Source organism: Ruditapes philippinarum, unplaced genomic scaffold, assembly GCF_026571515.1.
Source record: "Ruditapes philippinarum isolate M1 unplaced genomic scaffold, ASM2657151v2 ctg528_1_1_1_1, whole genome shotgun sequence".
Taxonomy (NCBI): Eukaryota; Metazoa; Mollusca; class Bivalvia; order Venerida; family Veneridae; genus Ruditapes; species Ruditapes philippinarum.
Genome location: NW_026858278.1, coordinates 106,850 through 128,247, shown reverse-complemented (window position 1 = coordinate 128,247; position 21,398 = coordinate 106,850). Strand labels below are relative to the sequence as shown.

At 34.1% G+C, this 21,398-nt stretch overlaps 1 protein-coding gene across 1 annotated transcript; it reads left to right on the top strand.

The window, feature by feature from the left end:
• The first annotated feature begins 1,694 nt into the window (after positions 1-1,694).
• LOC132752666 (uncharacterized) lies at positions 1,695-20,851 on the top strand. Its single transcript, XM_060743022.1, has 18 exons — positions 1,695-2,068; positions 3,943-4,156; positions 4,861-5,009; positions 5,512-5,666; positions 6,158-6,360; positions 6,737-6,854; positions 8,059-9,628; positions 11,624-11,648; positions 12,068-12,147; positions 13,026-13,149; positions 14,686-14,774; positions 15,476-15,535; positions 15,854-15,963; positions 17,322-17,499; positions 17,723-17,820; positions 18,876-19,030; positions 19,663-19,792; positions 20,628-20,851. Exons 1-18 carry the CDS (start codon positions 1,966-1,968, stop codon positions 20,652-20,654), a joined length of 3,588 nt encoding a protein of 1,195 aa, XP_060599005.1. The 5' UTR covers positions 1,695-1,965; the 3' UTR covers positions 20,655-20,851.
• Positions 20,852-21,398: the final 547 nt, after the last annotated feature.

The following is a 21,398-nucleotide window of genomic DNA, read 5'->3' as shown; positions in this document are numbered from 1 at the left end:
TCCCTTGCACAGGCAAGCAATATTCAATCTTCAACACTTAATATGCTAAAATCAAGCATCCCAAAGGACCAAAAAGGTATAACAGCATTAAAGATTTCTATTTCAAGAAACATAATGATTAGCAAAATAAAAAGTATAGTACTAATTAAGTCAACAAGTCCCTGCATTTACTTACTAGTAATTGTTCATTTGTTTTACAATTTGCAGCGTAGATTAGACCGGAATAGCATATAAAAACTGAAAACATTACTTAACTCTTTCCCCTTTTAAACATTACAAACTATTATCAAGTGCAAACGCCTCGATCGGGTCTCATCTTTAGAAGCAAAGGGAACTGAAAATTACATACTTTCGATGCATTCTAGGAAAAATACTCAAATAAAGTATGATGCAAATTATAATATGAGAACACCCTTTCCTAAAAATAAACGTGGCCAAATTTATTGTTACCCCCATACAAAATAACTACAACTACAGGTATGTCAGAAACAGTCTACTGTACATATTGTATATTGCGTAAGAGAGGCCAGATTTTTAAACTCAGTTCCTATAATACCACGGGTTCTATGATATCACGGTATTTACATTTTCTGTAACTACTTGTGAAAGCAACACATGTTAATGATACTTTTCTTAAAACTGTGACACTAAATCGCATAGCACCTGCCAATAAATTTAATTTTGTGAATAATGAATATATTCCGTGTAAGAAAACTGTTTTATAAACTCTTCATGGATATTTGACTACTTTTCCCTCAATTGTTTTCACACAGTCAATAGAAATAATTATGTTATAATCCAATATGCTGACATATAAACTGTCCATATTGCTTTAATTTTTACAGTAAGTTAGCTGTTGGAAGATATTTACAACTTGATTTGAAGATTTTGACACATCTATTTCTTCCATTCTGGCATTTTTTTGGCATTACAGTGATACAGTAGTAACCTCCTCTGAAAGCTCCCATATTGGCAGACAATGGAAATAGTTTAAGAAATGACATTGTAATTGATTCTTTGTAACAAATCTTTGACAAACAGTCTTGGAAAAGGTTCACTTATAAGATTGAAGAAAAATCTCATTCATGTATGATTTTTTAATATAAATATTTTCTGATAAATATTAAATACCGTGAACCCCTGACCCCGTGTTCACAAAGAGAAGATCAGGATCAGGATCAAGTCATCCTGTTTTTATTTTCATTGTTTTGTGTTACTTAAATTAATAGTATTTTGCTAGAATTAAATGGTGCATATTTAAAATGTGAAAAATTGCTGATATACAAAGAAACCAACCTATTTTAGGATAAAGTCAACGAATAAAAAAACAAATACAAAAATAATTGGATCAAAATAAGGATCAAGATCAATATTTGGATCAACTGTAAAATGCCGGTATCTTGCAAAAATAACAATAAATTTATTCTAAATTTTATAAACATGCAATTTCAAGTCCAGTTTTATCAAGTTATTATTAAATATTTAATCTATGAGGATAAACAACAGAGAATAGTTGATTTTTTTAATTTGATCCTGATCTTGATCCTGAACCTTAAATCTTTGTGAACACGGGCCTGGCTATTACGGAGAGGCGACAGACATATGTATTTTTCCGTATATTTATTTAGTATCATTCAACCTATTGTTTTTCGCCGAATAACGGTCACGAGGAACTTTCCGTCATTTAAATTAGTTTACACCAGTCCATTTTAGGAAAAATGGAGGATCGAGGTCAATATTGAAACACACAATTACCGAGTGTTTGCAATGGCATTAATTTAAAAACAGATGTAAATCCATTCTTCAAAATGCATAAAATTTATAACATTTCTAAATGAATGCCGATTCACTTCATGTCAACTCAATCAGTCGCACTACAGAGTTGAAAAATATAAGTTTGATAAAATTTCAACAACTGTCAACAGTCAAAACCGCAGCGTGTTAGTACCTACATAACAAGGTAAAATGTCGAAGAGAGGCTTAGGATACAATAAATTTTCTGGACAGAGGACAGCCGGACTTGGTTATCAACCACAAGAAGAACAAGTTCAACGCATTAACAGACCATGTAGGTTTCGTCTTGATATGAAAAATGCAAAGCCTCGAAGCGAGCTCGATTTTCTATTACTGTAAAATAGTTTAATATAATTGTTCATTTCTATTTGACATTTTCCGTTTTAAAATTGTCATTCGGTATTTTATACACTGCTTCCGTTTATTCTGGTCCCCCCTTTCTATTATGGTTCCCATATAAGTGCACAGGACCCCAGTCTACGCTTCCATTTTCAATCAGAGTACATTGGCTTTTATCGTTATCTTGTAATTCGAAAAGTTGTGATGTGTCAATTCGGTACATCGAACGAAAGTTTTCAAAACCATCACCAAGCAGGTACTCGCGTTACCGTAAAGCTCGCTTTGGAGCAGGCCCTTTGGGCCAGCTAGTCGAGATCGCTACTAAAAAATCGGATGAGGGGTGAGGAGTCTTACTGATTTTGGGGGGTGAAGTGTCTTGAGGGATGAGTGTCTTCAAAATTTGAGGGGTGAAGTGTCTAGAGGGTGTTTACAAGAATGTTGTGTCTTGCTACCACGTCTACTACAGCTGTATAAATTATGTTGCTTTGAGGTATTTTTACTTCATGGGCGACTTGTGTTATTTGGCAAGCCTCTTCTAGAAAAAGTCTGAATTATGTAGACGGTAGCTCAAAAGGATTTCAAAATGGTGGCGCCCAGTTATCTAAAAGGATTTTTCTCCAATTCGTTAGATATATATTTTTTATTGTGCCCCCACTATATGGGGGCATTTAGATAAATACCCTTGTCTCTCCGTCATTCCGTCCGTCTGTCCCCTTTTTGTGTCGCACATAGCTCAAAAAGTAATTGACTTAGAGTCATGAAACCCTACAGAAATGTTGATCAGCATGTGAAGTTGTGCACCTGGGTATTTTCATGTGGATATTTTTAGTATGTTTAGAGTTATTTCCCTTGACTTAGTAAAAATTTACAATATTTAACTTGTGTTGCACGTAACTCAAAATGTTTATGACCTGTACAGTAGGCCTGAAAGTTTACAAGAATGTTGGTCAGCATGTGTACTTATGCACCTTGAGGTTTTCTTGTGGATTTATTCAGTATTTGTAGTATTTGCCCTTTACTTAATAAAAAAATCTTTAGTTTTCAACTCGGGCACGTGTAGCCAAAAAAATATTTGACCTAGGGACATAAGATTGACAAATCTGTGGAGTGTGGGGGCACCCGTGTCCTATGGACACATTTTTAGTTGATTTTAATGTGATTTCAATTTGATTTATTCAGGTCATACATGTTATCTAAGAGCGGGGCTTTTCGCGTATTAATAAGCCAATTATCAAGATATAAAATTCTTATTTCGAACATAAACTACCTAATAATTTTCGATATAATAAAATATTTCTGGTAGTAGTGGGGATTCCTTCATAAAATTGACTGACAATTAAATATTTGGAAGCTGTGGTCCTTTCATGTGCATAATTGTTTTTTTTTATTGTTTATCTTTATGCTTCTTCGGATATTGATGCACAGTAAATGCTGCCTTTACCCTCAATTGAAGCGAAAATGATTAAAAATGAATATTTCAAATTAAGCTATCATAATCATTAAATAATAATGTATGTACTTATTTTACTTTCTGGAAATCACTAGGTTAGAAAGTGCTGTGTAAAAGAAGAAAGGTAAAGAATGTGAAAATCAGGGAAGGGGGTTCCAAAAGGCTTTTCTCAGGGGCGGGCTCTACCTTGAGCAAAATTTTAAGGAGAATTGACTTCATGCTAGGTAAAATATGTACCCAAATTTAATTGAAGGATGTTACACAAATTCATGTATATTTACAATGTAGATGTCTGAATGCAAGATATTTTAGGAAAGCTCATGAAAAGAATTTATAAAAGTTACAAAATTTATTTTCAGCAAATAAACATGTGTCACAGTCATATAGTGGTGGTACAGGGTATTCGGTCACAACATATCGTGATAAAATGATGCAAATGAACGACCAGGAGCGGCTTATAGAAGAGAAGAAACGCCAGATTGAAGCTAAATTGATGGCCGAGCAGTTACAGAAAACAAAAGAGGCAGCTGCTGCTGCTAGTGTGAAACAACCTCCAGTAACTGCAAGTAAAAGGTAGTAAAATTTCTAATTTAATTATAAGAATATATAACTTAATAATAAGAAATTTGTAACTTTTATATAAAAAACAAACACCCTAAATATTTAGATTTGTATGATAATTTTTCTTATATTGAAGTTAATATGTCATAGTAATTAAATGTAAATAAACTGTAAGAAGTAAATGTAGAGTAGAAAGGAAAGAAGAATTAACAATAAGGAATAAATATCAATATCCTGAATTTGCATTTTATGAAGTAAGCAAATGAATTACTGAAATGTGCCAAACTGTTGTCAAAAATTAAAAAAAAAAATATAGGGGTTTCTTTGGTGGAGTGGTTAAGGTTTTGACTTCAAGTCACATGTCCCTCATCGCTCAAGCTGTGGGCTTGACTTTGGATTCTTTCATGCTACATGTAGTTTACAGAATATCGGTAGTTCTACTCATGAAGTAATGTAAGGAAGGGCACCTAAGGCCTTCCTCCATCAGTAAAGCTGGAAATCTCCATATGACCTTTACTGTGTTGGTGCAAAGAAAAACTGAACAAAAAAAAACATTGTCAGAAAATATCAAAGTTGAAGTAAATTTAAAAATATGCTCTTTTGAAATACCATGATAATCAGTTTTCTGTCAATTAAATAGTGTATGATAATATACCAAGTATTGAAGTAAAAAAAATGGATTTTTTTTTTTATATTTCTCATTGCTTTTATTGTAGTCACGCTCTAAAAGGTATTGAAAAGAATAAAAAACCTACTACTGAAGCGCCAAAACCAATTCTTCTTGTCAATGATGGGAACTTCCTAGAAAGGTTTAAACAAATGCAACAACAAGGGTCTCTAGGCAAAGCATCAACACCAACCTCTGGTAATAGTTTAATAAATGATTTTGCCCTGACTAAAACCAGCAGAATGAAATTAATTAAAAAACATGTCGTAATGCAAAGAGTTAGAAAACAAATGAGATAAAGTCACTATAAAGTAATTGCAAATGTCACATAATGACATAAGTTACAAAAATTAATGTATTCTATTCACAGTCTTTGCCATAATCAAAAAAAAATCATGAACATTGCAGTTTTAGTACAATCTTTCATTGGAAATAAGACCAAGATCCAAAGACTTATTCATTTTTTGTTTCCATACTTTTGTATGCAGGATTTTACATTCCTTTAATATTTCTTATGTAAAAAATGATGAACATTGTAGAATAGCATATAACAATTGAATCAAGCTATTATTGTTTGTTTCTTTTGTCGCACCTTAGGACTAAGTCACTTTCACAGTTATTATGAAGATTATGCATGTTCGATTTATGAGATACATAAACACACTATAAATTGAATAAAGAATTTTACTCTACATGACAGACAAAGGTAAAAGAGAAGATTCATCGTCAAACACTGTAAAAAAAGCACCAGAAGTGAAATCAGCTAAAGAAGATTCAAGCAAGAAATGGTTCCAGGGCAACAGTAACCCAAACACTTGGAACTCTGGAGAGAATGTATCTAGAAACAAATCACAGGTATATTTATTAAGCTTTGTACTATTTTAGCCAGCAAATTGATGAAACTTTTACTAAAGACATTGTTTTTTTATGTACAGCAGTCCAAATATCAAAAGAATACTTTGTCCTGCTTGAATAGGTCATTGCTTTATATTCACCTCTAAACTAGACAAAAGTAATTTGGTTAGAGGGGTTCCATTGTAAATCTTAATTGACTACATGTTGCATGCCTTTAGGGCTTATGCATTTTTTAGAAAATTCAAACAGTGTTTTGAAAAATAAAAACATTGCTATTTGTACAAACAAAGTGACTATTTTTAGTTAGCCAAAGGCTCTTAGAATTTAAGTAAAACAAACTAAACAGGAACCGACCTGGTGTTTTGACATGTTGTTATCCCCTCCCAATCTTTTAATTTATCGTTTAAAACAAGTAAGTTTGTCAGGTATCAAAATAGTGTTTAATTTGTAAGTAAGAAATCATGATAAATAAATGTAACATTTACATTCAGGATCACAGCAGGTCAGAAAGAGATGACCGTGACAAGTGGAAAGATGAACGTAATCGGGAGAGGGATCGCTATTATCACGAGTCACGTTCTGTCAGTAAGGAAGTTCGTGAACCTGTACGAGAACCAGAAAACAACATGCAGAAACAATTTAGAGAACGTTGGGAGAGTCAGTCGGGGAGGTCAGAGAGACAAGATCTATTTAGGTAAGCCATGCAGCGTGGTTATTGTAAACCATGTTTACAATAACATGTAAAAACCTGTTGTTTTTTTTCTTTCTAAGGCATTTAGAATTGTCATTGGAATCATAAATAAAGATACGAAAAAAGATATTTGGGTGATTTAGAAGTACATTTCACATTGGTTTCCTAAAACCCCAGATCTAATAATAGATGTATCTATAATTATGTGCGCAAATAAATGTTTATTTACATATCATTATGCACTGTTAATTGCATTTAATACCCTGTAAAGTTCTCCGTTCAGTTTTTGGCTATAAATGCATTCTCATGTGACTGCAGATATTAATGCACAACATTAGGTGCATTAACTAACTCTATTATAATCATAATTTTGTTTCAGGGAAGAAAGAATGAGGGATGAGGAAAGACGTAGGGAAAGAGAATATGAAAGAGAAAAAGAAGAGCGCAGGAAAAGAGACCGAAGTAGATCTGTGTCACCTATCAGACGTATAACACAGGTATTGTCTTTGTTTTGTTGGATTGTAAGTCTACTGCGCAGTATATACTGTTGTTAAATTTTGACATTTTGTCATTGTATCGCAATGTGTTTTTTTAGCTCACCTGTCACAAAGTGACAGGGTGAGCTTTTGTGATAGCTTTTCGTCCGGCGTCCATCGTCCGTCCGTCTTTCGTAAAATTTTACTTTAAATGACATCTCCTGATAAACCACTGAGCCAATTTCATCCAAACTTCACAGGAATGTTCCTTTGGTGGTCACCTTTGAAAGTTGTTCAAAGAATTTATATCCATGCAGAACTCTGGTTGCCATGGCAACCAAAAGAAAAAAATATCTTCTTCTAAAAATCCCAAAGAGCTAGAGCTTAGATTTTTGGCATGAAACATCTTCTAGTAAGTGTCTACCAAGTTTGTTCAAATAAAAGCCCTAGGGGTCAAAATTGGCCCCGCCCCAGGGGGTCATTGATTTTCCCTATATGCATATAGTAAAAACTTAAAAAATCTTCTTTTAAAGAACCCAAAGAGCCTAAGATATTTGGCATGAAACATCTTCTAATGAGTGTCTACAAAGTTTGTTCAAATAAAAGCCCTGGGGTCAAAATTGGCCCCGCCCCGGGGGTCATTGATTTTCCTTATATGTGTATAGCAAAAACTTAAAAATCTTCTTTGAAAAAACCCCAATTGCTAGAGTTTAGATATTAAGCATGAAACATTTACTAATAAGTGTCTACAAAGATTGTTCAAATAAAAGCCATGGGGTCAAAACTGGCCCTGACCCAGATGTGTCATTGTTTTTAACTATATGTGTAAAGGAAAAACTTTAAAAAAATCTTCTTTTAAAAAACCCAACAAGCTAGACCTTAGATGTTTAGCATGAAACATCTTCTAATGGGTGTCTACAAAGTTTGTTCAAATAAAAGCCCTGGGGTTTAAACTGGCCCCGCTCTGGGGGCCTATATACAGGTGAGCGACTTCAGGGCCATCATGGCCCTCTTGTTTTGTTATGTCAAAGACGGGTAGCTATACACTGTAGTAATGTTTTCACAGATTCTTGAGGGTTTTTCAAATGAAATCATATGTACATGTATGTACTTAACTTAAAAACTGTAAAAGATTTTTTTTTTAAAAGGGAAAGAGAGACATTCATGTCATATGGATACATTTATAGTTTTTTAAGTATTTTGTATGTCTAAAAATATATTACAGGAGTCAACTTTACCAATGGGACTTCCTGTGCAGGATAGTCTGGTCCTTCAACAAGCTGTCACAGAACCAGTTAGTATTTTATCGCAGCAGGCGTTAGACCCACTCCATTTGGCAGCCACACAACTTGCAGGTCCCCAGCATCTCCAGACTTCACAACAGCAGATCATTGGCCTTCCACCTGGGAGTCAAGCACAGGTTCAGCAAATGATTGTACAGCAACCTGGAGAACTGATACAGCTTCAGCAGTTACCACCTGGTCAGGTCCAAGGTCAACCTCAGATGCAGCAGGTGGGACCACCACCAGGGCCAGCACAGCCGCAGTTGCAGCAAGTTCAAGTCATCCAGCAACCACTACAGTTACCGCAACAGCAAGTTCCTCAACAAATAATGGCAAACCCTATGCAGGTTCAGCAGCAACCACCACAACCCTTACAAATGCCCCATTCACAACCTGCAGGTCCATTTACTTCCCCACCCCCTTCTGTTCAACAACAAATAATTGTGGCTCAACCTCCACAGGGTATGCCCCCATTACCACCCCAAATTCAAGCTCAGGTGCAGTTACAGCCGCCTTTAGCCCAATCACCACAGCCCCCAATAGGGCTTCCAGGTGCCCCAACTCCGCCCCCTGCATCACATGTACAATTAATCACACAGGGCCCTCCCCAAATGTCATTGCCTCCTCCATTATCATTAGCCCCACCCTCTATGTCAGTAGCTCCCCCAATTTCCATGGGAGTTCAGCCTTTGATGTCACAAGCTCCCCCAATGTCAATGGGAGCACCTCCCCAGATGTGCAATTCATCATCATCTGGAATATTTATTGCACAATCACAGCACAGTGTCAGCATGGCACCAAACACTGTAGTTCATGTTCAGCCTCCGCCTACTTCAGTGTCATTTTCAGAAGCTCCCCCTCATGTAGTTCATCAACAACAGTTCACAGTTCCTCCCCCAGAGACAATTGGTCCTCCTCAAGTTATAGCTACACATCAACAAGTTGTTGATGTGTCTATACCTCCTCCTGCACAAAATCAGTCAATCATGCCCCCGGTGAATTGTAGTCAGCCACCCCCATTTCTTCAGCAGCCTCCTCCTTTGCTCAGTCAAACTCATCTCCCTGTAGGCAGTCAAGCACCGCCTTTTCCCAGCCAAGCTCCTCCTCCCCCATTTGTCAGCCAGTCCACAGTTGTGTATAGTCAGGCCCCTCCCATTGTCAATCAACCTCCTCATATTCATGGTCCACATCCAGCACAAGGACCACCAAACATGCAGTTTGCCACGCCTCCCCCTGGAATGATTAAACAAGAACCTGTAGATAGTCAGTCAGAATTTACAACAGTAATGGGTGACTATGGACCTGTTTTAGTTAAAAAAGTAGAAATTAAACAAGAACCAGTCTGTGAATATGGCCCAGGCCCATCAAGAAATGGGCAGGTCATGAATGAATATGGAAATAGGGCAGGAAGAGGAAAACAGGCAGAAGAATATGACCCATTCAACAAAAATGACAGCAGCTTTTCAGAAGGGGATTACGACCCGGCAATTCCAACAGAAGGTGACTCACCAGGTAGATCTGTCAGAATTTTTTCTCTTTATCTCATGATTTCAAGTGTTTCGTAGGAATGTGAAGCATATCTCTCTGTAAACCAGTTGTAAAGATATTGAAATTATCTGTATATTCTTTAGACAAGAGGTATTACAAAATTCATGTTAATGATATATATTGAATATGCCCTTTAGTTTGGAATAACTGTGGTTCTGAAACAGTATCTTATAGCAGAATCATAGTATAGAAGACTGGTAACTGTGGTTCATTTCAAACTTGCCACTTTTAAGATTTTATATTTTTATGTTTATTTGAAAAGTTGAATATTTTGATGTAAGGACAGAGAAGGATTACTGAATTGTTTCCATAAGCAAATAGATTGTGCTGTATTTTTGTGTCGCCTCTACGGAGTCCGTCCGCTCTCACTGAAATGACGATGTGGGGTGAATATCCATGTTCAATCCGTATAGACGGTACTTGTGAGGAAAAAGGTTGCTTATGGGGTGCAAATACGTTGCTTATGGGGTTTTAGAGATCAAAGGAGATCAAAGAAAAAAACCCCATAATGTCAACTCAGTAGGAACGTCCGTCTGTCAACAACACATGGAACACATAGAGGATATTGAATGAGTGTAGGTTTAATACTAAATTTATTGAACGAGTTGAATAAAATCATATTATGCGAGCCTCTGGCGAGCATAATATTGTTTTATTCAAAGAGTTCAATAAATTTAGTATTGAATTTACACGAATATAATATTCTATTTATCACATATATAAAATAAGAACGGTAAACTGTTAACAAGAGTCATTTTTCTTTGACGCGCCTAGTGTAACGCTAACATTAGCGCGCTTTAACGCTATGTTTATAGTGCAAATTACGTGACGTCAAAGTGTTTTTACACTAGTGTAATATCGTCTAGTGTAATATCTTTTTTATAAAATGGCTTTATTACACTCCTGCGCCGTGGTTTATGTGATAAATGTGATTACTGATCGCTCTTGTTAATAATCCCATTTGATGAATACTGATAAGGTTTTGCAAGAAATATTTTTATTAATTTTTAGCTCGACTATTCGAAGAATAATAGAGCTATTGTAGTCGCCCCAGCGTCGGTATCTGCGTCCGCGTCGGCGTCTGCGTTGGTTAAAGTTTTTTGTAAAGTCAAATATTTCAATTATTGCTTGAGATATTCAATTGAAACTTACAATACTTATTTATAGTAAGAAGGTACATCAGATTGACAAGTTGGATAACTCTGCCTACAATATTGACAGAATAATGCCCCTTTTTAACTTAAAAATTTTGGTTAAAGTTTTCTGTAAAGTCAAATATCTCAATTATTGCTTGAGATATTCAATTGAAATTTAAAATACTCTTTTATAGTAACAATGTACATCAGTTTGCAAAATTGCATAACTCTGCCTGCAATATTTGCAGAATTATTTGCCCCTTTTTAACTTAGAAATTTTGGTTAAAGGTTAAAGGTCTTCAAAGATGTTTACTTGAAACTTTACACATGCACTTAGGGTCATAATTGGAGGGTCAGAATTGTATGTCACTGACCAAGTTCCATAAACTCTATCTTGCATTAAGGCTGATTCATATCCCCTTATCTACTTAGTGTCTTGGTTAATGTTTACATGGTAGTTTTAAATATCTCAATAACTATTAAAGATATTTATTTAAAACTTCACTTATGCCTTTAGGGTCATAATTGTAGGTCACTGACAAAGATCCATAATTCTATCTTGCATTTAGGGTAATTTTTCTCCCCTTTTTCAACTTAGAAATTCATGGTAAAGTTTTGCTTGTAAGCTGTTGTCTCAATAACTACTGAAGGGTTTGTGCCTTTTTTGGGACAATTTATAAAAAAAAAATAGACCTGTTGTGAACTTAAATAATTTAACATTATAAAGGCTCTTTTACTATTAAGCACTTAGAATAGTCGAGCCTGCTGTCCTACCGACAGCTCTTGTTAAGTACATAATGTACATTACTTTTTGTAATTTCAGCAAAAGATGTGAAAGACAGTAAAGGGTAAGTTAATCTTTTCTTTTTTCGTCTAAAGGGGTGATTATGTACATTTTCAAGAACCAAAACTCTAACATGAATTTGACAGAATTATGGCCCTTTTTGAACTAAGAAAATTCTACATGATCCAGGCTTTTGTATTACTATCAAACACTGAAAATAGTCTGGCACGCTGTCCTACCAATAGACCTTGTCTGTTTGGTTCTTGAGTTGGTATTAAGTAACACTGACAGATCCCTGTGTTTAATATTAGATTACATGAGAATTTATATTTAGATATCTTAAAAATGTATATAATCAAGAAAGTGGAATTCTGTCAGTTTGTGGCCTGCAATTGACCAAGAGAAAAGATTGTTGATGGATGTATGGAATTTGTTAAATGTATTCTAGCTTGTGACTGTTTTTTGTTTGTTATATTTTTAAAGGATCTCAATAGGAATGACAAAAATAGAATTCAAGAAAGAAACCATGGCAACCAGTAGCAATGTGTTTGATGATGAACAAGGTAAATATCTTAATATGTGAGGTGTCTATTTCATAGTTTAAGAACTTGAGCGATAAAAAGTAAAATGTAAAAAAATATTGGTAAAATGAATCTCAGGCATTCTTTTTTTGAAGTACATATATTGGGAATATTTGATTTATGACTACATTATCAGTTTCTACTGGGATACAGCTAATAGCACTTGATTTTCAATTATACAGAATTCAGTTATGCCAAAGAAATTACTGGGAAACACTTGATTAGTATAAAATGATAAAAGTTGTAATTTAGTTTCAAAAGGGTACTCTTAATTAGAAAATGTTTCAATGAATTATGAAATGAAAACAGTAGGACAGACTTGATTCATGCACATTTTGATTATGTGAGGGAAGCAACAGAAATAAAAATTTCATTTGCTTAGGAAATGTAAAAAATGCTGTTAGTATTTATCAACAAAATCAATTATGCATTGGCTTGAATGCGCTTGATTTTTTTTACAAAATCGTTTTTTATCCAAACTGTTGTTTTTTTCTTTTGAGTAAAATTTTTTTTTTCATCTAAAATGTTTTCAAAATTGTATGTAGTTCAAACAAATTGTGACTGTTAAGCATCTTTTTAAAGTTTAGAACCATATTTTATATTTACAGTTAAAAAACATGAGACAGATATAAAAATGTATTTTGCATTGACACTCTCTGCTTTAATGTTTGGTAAAAAAAAAATTTGGGTAGGTAGCGGGAGGGGCCTTAAGAACGAAATTCTGAATTCTGTATACTCTTGAAAGTTGACGATTGCTCAACGTAATCGGGTTTTGTATGGGAATGGTGTTGGACGATTTTAGGGTATTATGAAAAAAAAGGGGTAGATGAAAGGGCTAGGTACTGATTGGCTGCTTCTAGTTTTTCCCCCAGAAAATGACGAGACACGAGAGCTGATTGATAACCTCGCCATGTATGTCGGACAGAGTGGAGACCATGCTCTCAATCAGATGAAGGAAGACCATAAAAACGATCCCGTGTTTAAGTAAGTATAATAATATGATTTTTTTTATACCCCTATCAGAAGAAACTTTGGGACAAATTATGGTAAAGCATTATCCATGTCTGTCTGTGCATCTGTCTGTATACCATAGACAATTGTTAGAGAATATTTTTAAGGATTTCAATGATCATGTTTATATTTGGCATGTAAATATGTTATATCAAAACACAGGTCAAGTTTGATTTTGGCTGTAATCAAATTATTATTGATAGAGATAGGCCCATTTGTAACCAAATTTAATGTGAAATTAATGTGATGTGTAAATTTTCAAGTAATTTGATGATTGTGTTTACATTTGGCATGTTAATATCTATATCAAAATGCAGTCAAGTTCGATTTTTTTACAGTTATGCTGCTTTTTAACCAAATTAACTTTCGAATTTCATTGTTTTTGTTTATGCTTGATATGTATGTATCCTATATCAAAACACAAGTTAAATTTGATTTTCTATGCAATGTATTGACATAGTTATGCCCCCTTTTATATTGCAAATATGTTTTTACCCCCCAAATATGAGACTATATTTTTTCTTTCACACTTGATGGAAAAGTCATCATTTGTGCTATTTACAACAATAATTTTGCTATATATATCTTGAAGGCCTCTTTCCGTCTGTATGCCCTTTATTTTTCATTGGGCGTATGATTCCCTGCCTTAGCAAAGCTCTTGTTATATTGTATAGTAGTTATACTGTACCTTCTCATGCTTGAGATCTGAGAAAATGGTTTGAATTCTTTGTTATTCAGTCAGTACATATTTTGAAATTTCCTTTAAAGGCACATTATGCTTCAGAAATGAATACTTTTTACTTTTGTGTAGATAGGGCAAACATGTGTTGTACAGTGTTGTATTAAATGATTTACAACATGGGAGATGCATATCACCTGACAACGATAGTGTTAAATATGAAAAAAGTTGTGATAAAGGTAGCAAAATGCAAATAAAGTGGTATTTTGACTTTCATTCATAAAACTTATTCATTAAAATGTAAATATTGCCAACACACTAAAGATGCAAAGGATGAAACAGGTATAAAGCTATTATGCTAATGAGTAAATTTTTTAGAAACTGTAACAGAACAAATGTAAATGCTTCTGAAAAATAAAAATGATAGCATTTTATTAAGGCTTAATAACCCTTTAAAATTAATGAATGGTTTTGCTCCCCTGTTGACAGTTTGTATTAAAAAAAATTCATCATATGGTTAGGATTACGGAACGTCGGTGGTTCTACTCAGGTGCCCGTTCGTGCCTGAAATAATGCACGGAAGGGCACCTGAGGTCTTCCTCCACCAGTAAAGCTGGAACGTCGCGATACGACCTATACTGTGTTGATGTGACGTAAAACCCAAAACAAACAAAAACAAAATATGGAAAGGAATATTTCCAAATTTATGAAGATCTGAGTTTTACCTTTTAATTTATAAATACATGTATAATGACTGTTGTTTTACTCTTTTAATTACTTGTTGTTCTTATAAACTACATGTATCAAAATGAATTGAAAATAAATTTCAGCTTTCTGTTTGAAGAAGAGAGTCCTGAGTACAAGTATTTCATGTTTAAGATAGATGTTGCTAGAGGTTTGAAAACTGAGAAATTTGATGGTAAGTTTATGTGTTTGCTTTAAACAAATTTATTCAATATGTTTACATTATGTATGGTGAACAATATCTACACATACATATATTTACATTTTGGGATTAGACAGACAGCTATGAAAGCTTATGAGTGTCCTCTCCCAGGTGTTTAATTGGAGGTAAGTTTATATGTTTAGCTTGCAAATAGGATAAAAGTTTGCACTTGGTATTCAAAAGTGTAATTACTTGAATGTTTTGTTGTTTGTGTTGTTATACATATAAGTTATCCTAAAATGTGTCTGTTTTAAGTTAAGTTATCCTAAAATGTGTCTGTTTTAAGTGCTGGTTATCAGTTTTGAAATTTTTTAGAAATGTAACAAAGGCTTCCTGCATGATCCCATCAATTATTTGTATAGCAATGAAAAAACAAAAATTGGGATCACTTGATTCTGTATGTGATTAAAGTATTCAGCTAGCTTATTTAAGGTTGTTCTACTTGGTTGCCTGAAATAATTAATGAGGATGCCCTTAATTCTGCTTTTTCACGTAAAGCAGAAAACTCATCTTATGACTTTCACAGTGTTGGTTTGATATCAATTAAAATAATTGAAAAAAAAGATCTGGCTTTCTCTTTGATGTGATAACTTGACCTCAATTTCACAATTTAATTTATTGCTTCATGCCTGACTCTGTGTAAACTAGCTATATACAAACATCTTGTATTTAAGATACACCAAAAGGACAAAAGAGGAAGCGTAGAAGCCGATGGGGTCCAGAGGGAGATAAAGGTATTTCTTGAATTTTTTATAGAAAAAATATAAAATATCAGTGAACAGTATACTTAATTGAAGTCCTAACATATTTTTAACCAGTTAAAGTCATATATATATAAGTATATTGCACTATAATTGATGTAAACTACTTTTATCTTACATGATGTTTTGAAAATGCATCCACATAGGCCATGTTGTATGATTCCATAGTTACAGCTAAAAATTCAATAATAATCTATTTTTGTTTTTGTATATTAAACTTTTATATCTATAATTGCTATTTTTGTTTGTAAATTTTACGTTTTTATCTATGTTAATGTTACAATGTTACAGCACAACCAGCACATGTACATACAGTCACGTTACAGGAGTTTTCACGACGTATGGTCGGTTCTGACACAATGAATGCTGAGCAGATTGAGCAGATTAGAGAACAACGTGAGGTCAGTATTTATATACAACTATATGTCTTAAACTGTTAATCAAAAGTAATCTGTCTTTAAAAAAAATGTGATTAGTCTTTGCCATCAGTATAGAGCCAGGTCAGCCTGCACTTTTGTAAAGTCTGACAATGACTAATTTATGAAGTGTTTAAAGCTATACATCTTCTGCTTGTACTCTACAAATTTTTATACCCCCACACAACAAAGTTGTATGGGGGGTATACTGGAATCAGCTTGTACGTCTGGCCGTCCATCGGTTTTTCCTTGTTCCTCAATAACTTAAGATTCCTTTGACCCACAGTCTTCATATTTGGCATAGAGGTTAGTCATGAGTAGTAGAAGACCCCTATTGATTTTGAAGTCACTGGGTCAAAGGTCAAGGTCACAGGGGCCTTGAATATAAAAAGCTTGTCCGCCCAATAACTTAAGATTCCTTTGACCCACAGTCTTCATATTTGGCATAGAGGTTAGTCATAAGTAGTAGAAGACCTCTATTGATTTTGAAGTCACTGGGTCAAAGGTCAAGGTCACAGGGACCTTGACTTAAAAAAAGCTTTTCCCCTCAATTGCTTAAGAATGCCTGTCCGCAGTGTATTGATTTTGACATTGTCACATTTGAAGCATGTAAAATACATAACTTAACAATGCAATGGCTTAGTAACCTCAGATTTGGCAGGGAGGTTGTCCTTGAGCTCTAAATGGCCACTGTTGATTCTTACAGAGTGGTATGCGGGGGTATTCCAGCCATGACAGTGGCAGTTCTAGTTATTTGTATTTTGAAAAAAAATAAGGAGAGGCTGTGGCCGAGTGGTTTAGGTTGTTCACTTAAAACCATTTGCCCGTCACCACAATGGGTTGGAATATGGACAGAGACTTTGGATTCTTTCATGTAAGGAATCTTAAGGAATGGTGAGTGGTTCTACTCAGGTACCTGTTCCTGCCTAAAATTATGCATGAAAGGGCACCTGAGGTCTTCCTCCACCAGTTGAGCGAGAAAGTCGTCATGACTTATACTGTGTTTGTGCGACATAAAACCCAATAAGAAACAAGAGAAAAGAAAAAGAAAAGCTCCAAAATACCTGTATGAAAAAAATATGTGTCTATATTTCCTTAAGAGCAAATGAGGCATGCATGAAATCTTGCTTTTCTAGTAGCATAGCAGCATAATATTTTGTTTCCGAACATTTTATTCTGTTAACAAACAACATTTATGTGTGTTTAACCCTATAAATAGCACTTAGCGTTCCTTATGTTTTCATGTGCTTTAAGTCAGTATTCTTGAAACAATATTTTATCAAATGTCAGTTAGATTTGTTGTATATTTTATTATATTTTCCTTTACATCCCTTGTATTATAGATAAACATGATGTACGAGTTAATACTTGCACAGAAGAAAGCACAGGAGGCTGCATTGATGGCAGATGTACCTGGTATTAAGGTTAAACCTAAATACGAGTATGATTCTGATGAGGAGACTGATGAAATAGGAACCTGGGAACACAGGAATAGAACCGCTGAAATGGACGCTACTAAAGGTAACTTGATGCAGAGCCATAGCAAATTTTACTTGCTAAATGTCTAACTATCTCATTTACAGTAAAAAACTCAGATTAAATATTTTAATTTAAGAATCTACATTTTAACCCTGTACCTGCTGGATTATGAAGTGATTAGCCTTTGCCACCAGTTTAGAGCAATACCAGCCTGTTTGAAAGTTAGAAAATCATTGTAGAGCTTATGTTTATATATATTTTATAGAATGGGCTGAGGCCTTGACTGAAGCTGGCAAAGGGAAACATCATATTGGAGATTTCCTTCCTCCAGATGAACTTGAGAGGTTTATGGAAACATTTAAGGTAAGAGTCCTACGTAACATTATTGGGGGAAAGGATTTTGTATATACAAACTGTACAGCATATCTTGATAAATAGAATCAGAGTGGAAGGTCTGTTTTGTTGTATTCACTTAAATGTGTACCATGTTTGCAATTACAAGCACCTGTTACTATTAAACCACCATGCCCTTCTTTGGGAACCTATATATTTTAACTTGAACCTTTCTTATGAAGACATGAAGTGGAATAGTTCATAAAATGTGGTCCAGATTCCCATTGAATTAATCTAGCTACAATGCTTGTGTGTAGAAATATTGAGTGGCCTAATTGGGGTAGAAATAAGCCAATTACCTCTGTGTTTTTGTTTAACTTGCTGAAGGGTAAGAGTAAGTCCATAGCATCTACAGTATATATTGATATAAGTTTGGATGTAAATAATACTTTATATAAATTGTACTTTTATGTACTCTGGGTTATAATGATTAACACTGAAGTATCCTAATAAGCTCAACACTGGTTAAAATAACAAAGTACAATTAGGACAACAGGAAAAAATATTATCTTAATGTAGCAATGTTGTGTGGTACTAGTTTGAGATCAGAAATAAGTCAATAGCCTTAACTGTTTTATTAAAATTCTTTAATTAGTGTAGAAAAAAAGCAATTGTTGTCTTAATTTAATATCTATTTTAGATTTTTCAAGTGAAATCATATATTTAAATGAAGCACTTACACCATATTTAGCTCAACTGTTTGTTTGAAGAATTGGGTGATCTTTTGTACTCACCCAGGCATTAGCGTCGGTGTCACAATTTGATTAAGGTTTTGCGTGCATGTTGGTATCTTAAAATTTACTGAAAGGAATGGGTTAAAACTTCACACACTTATTAGAGAGCATAACATATGGTCAGTGTCAAAGACTCACATCTCGGAGACAACATGGATTATGGCCTTTTTTGTATGTAGAAAATTCTACATAGAATAGTAAAAGCACAAAGTCCTACGATCTTAGATAGTTTTTTTTTGTATCAAAACTATGGTAAAATATTTTATATAATCATATAACAAAATCTTTCAGGCATTAAAAGAAGGCAGGACACCAGATTTTAGTGATTATAAAGATTTTAAGATAACTTGTGAGAATATTGGGTACCAGATGTTGCAGAAACTAGGATGGCAGGAAGGTGAAGGCCTTGGGCCAGAAGGTCAAGGAATACTAGATCCTGTTAATAAGTAAGTTTTTTTTCTAGTTTTTTTTGTAAGGTCATTATCCATAATCCAGCTAAAACCCTAAATTGATAAGCCTTTGCCACTCATCCGTTGGTAGCTGATTTTTTGTCATGAAGCTGCGTTCTATAAAAACACAACAGCTTTACAGGTAAAAGTGGTCGCTGGATGAAAAGATCACCCCCTTAAACTTCAAATGGACTGTTCCAAATTCAAAGGGGAACAAATCAATTACTATTTCACGAGGTTAAGTTTTAATGCAGGTAGATGTATAACAAAGATGGTTCTACAATGTCTGCATGAGAGGTGTTTATATGCCTTTTACCTTCCTTTATTTTAGCCCATACAACAAATGTTGTTGTTTCATTTTAGAATGGTGTTGTTTTATTTTAGTTCACTTAAAGTGATTGTATAATGTAATGGAAATGTAATTAGTCAGATTTACCTTATAAATCAGTAATAATTGGTATAGACCCATTTAGCTGACATAATTAATCTAAAATAAAAGAAAAATTTTGATTTAATTGTTAGGGGTCAGACTGGACTTATTAATTATAAATTAACTTTGTTATAGATATGGCACATTAGTACATGTGTTTTCTCATTCTATGTGATTTTAATGTATGTTTTATTTTCAGGGGCAATGTTTCTGTAGATGGGAGAGGTGTTGGAATTGAGAGACCAGATGGACTTTCCAAGGAAGATGATGAATTTGATGCGTATAGAAAACGTATGATGTTGGCCTACCGCTTTAGACCGAACCCTTTGGTATGTATGGGAAAAATTACTGTCTTAGTTTGCATGATTGACTTGGCCTTGACTGTCAACAATGAGTTTATGGGAATAATGAAATTTAGCAGACTACATTAAAGAGCCTGTTCATATTACACAGACAAGCTAAGACTGGCCCTGGCTTTATACTGGTCGCAAAGTAAAATTGTTTTTGTTGCCAGCACACAGTTAGGGGTGAAAAGAAACAACGGTTTCAAATACTAGTACATATTCCTTGCAAATAAATCCTAACTTTGTTATGCATTTAAGTTATCAGTGTATTTCATTAATTAGTTTCTTTAAATGAACGGCGTCATGACAAAACCAACATAGTGCGTTTACGACCAGCATGGATCCAGACCAGACTGCGCATCCGCAGTCTGATCAGGATCCATGCTGTTCGCTATCAGTGTCTCTACTTGTAATAGGGTTGGTAAGCGAACAGCATGGATCCTGATCAGACTGCATGGATGCGAAGGCTGGTCTGGATCCATGCTGGTCGCAAACCCACTATGTTGGTTTTGTCCTGACACGGCTCAAATGTTTTGAAGGAAAAGGGGTGATTATTTGTTATGCCATGATGTAATTTTGTTATTGATATCAAGCTAGGAAAAAATGATAACGATTCCTGTTCTCTTATGTTTTAATAAACATGTTAAATAATACTTTATATTGTTTTGTCTGTTAGACAAGCCTCAAGGCAAAAAATTCAAACGTAAGAAAAAATTGTTTAGAGTTAAAGAAATTGCTGTAATTGTACTAGTTTTGAATGTGCTCAAGATTTAAATTAATTGCAGTTTTGTATAAGTATTATTGCAATTTTTTTTTTCAGAATAACCCAAGGAGACCCTACTACTAGTGTTGTACAGTGGCGATCTTCTGGTTGACAATTTGTGTAATAATTTTACTTAGTGTACAGTGTATTTTAAGCTAGTTTCTGCTTCCAGATACCCGGTAATAACAGTAAAAGTAGAATTATCCCTTTTCATGTTAATTATGAATCTAATTACCAATTTGGGAAATTGTAAATTCATTGAATGATTAAATTGATTAAAAATATACACATTGTATGACTTGTTGTTTATTATGGTTATAGTGATGGTACGTATTTGAACTACATGTATTTGTTAGAAAAATTCAAAGCATGTAAAATGATAAATTATTGATGAAATATTCAATAAAAATTCCTTTTAACTATATAATCACTTTGTTTCTTAAACATTTGGTCATAACTAGACAATTTTAACCAAAGAAGTTCTTCTATTTATAGAACATTGTGTCTTAACAAGGTACACGTTTGCATATCTGAAAACATTGCAAACATTATTCGTTCAGTTATATACGTTGAATAGGGATTTTAAGAAGACAGGAAAATAATTTTATAAATTAAAAACATCCTAATATAGCTTAACTATCCTTTAAGAGAACGTGTCTAAGATGTTCACAAGAACATTACTGTAAACCTAAGGCTTGAGAACCCCATTAATGTATCTATAATGCTTGAGGCGGCAATAGCTTCTGTCCAGACCAAGATCATGTACATGTAGTAATTTTGAAATTTCCCCTATAGATGATGATGGTTTTGACTAGATTGAAATATCGC

Excerpts from the sequence above, each read along its gene's own strand:
- LOC132752666 (XM_060743022.1), top strand. The coding sequence starts at position 1,966 with ATGTCGAAGAGAGGCTTAGGATACAATAAATTTTCTGGACAGAGGACA. Across the intron at positions 4,157-4,860 it reads CCAGTAACTGCAAGTAAAAG|TCACGCTCTAAAAGGTATTG; the intron begins GTAGTAAAATTT and ends CTTTTATTGTAG. Across the intron at positions 5,010-5,511 it reads AGCATCAACACCAACCTCTG|ACAAAGGTAAAAGAGAAGAT; the intron begins GTAATAGTTTAA and ends TCTACATGACAG.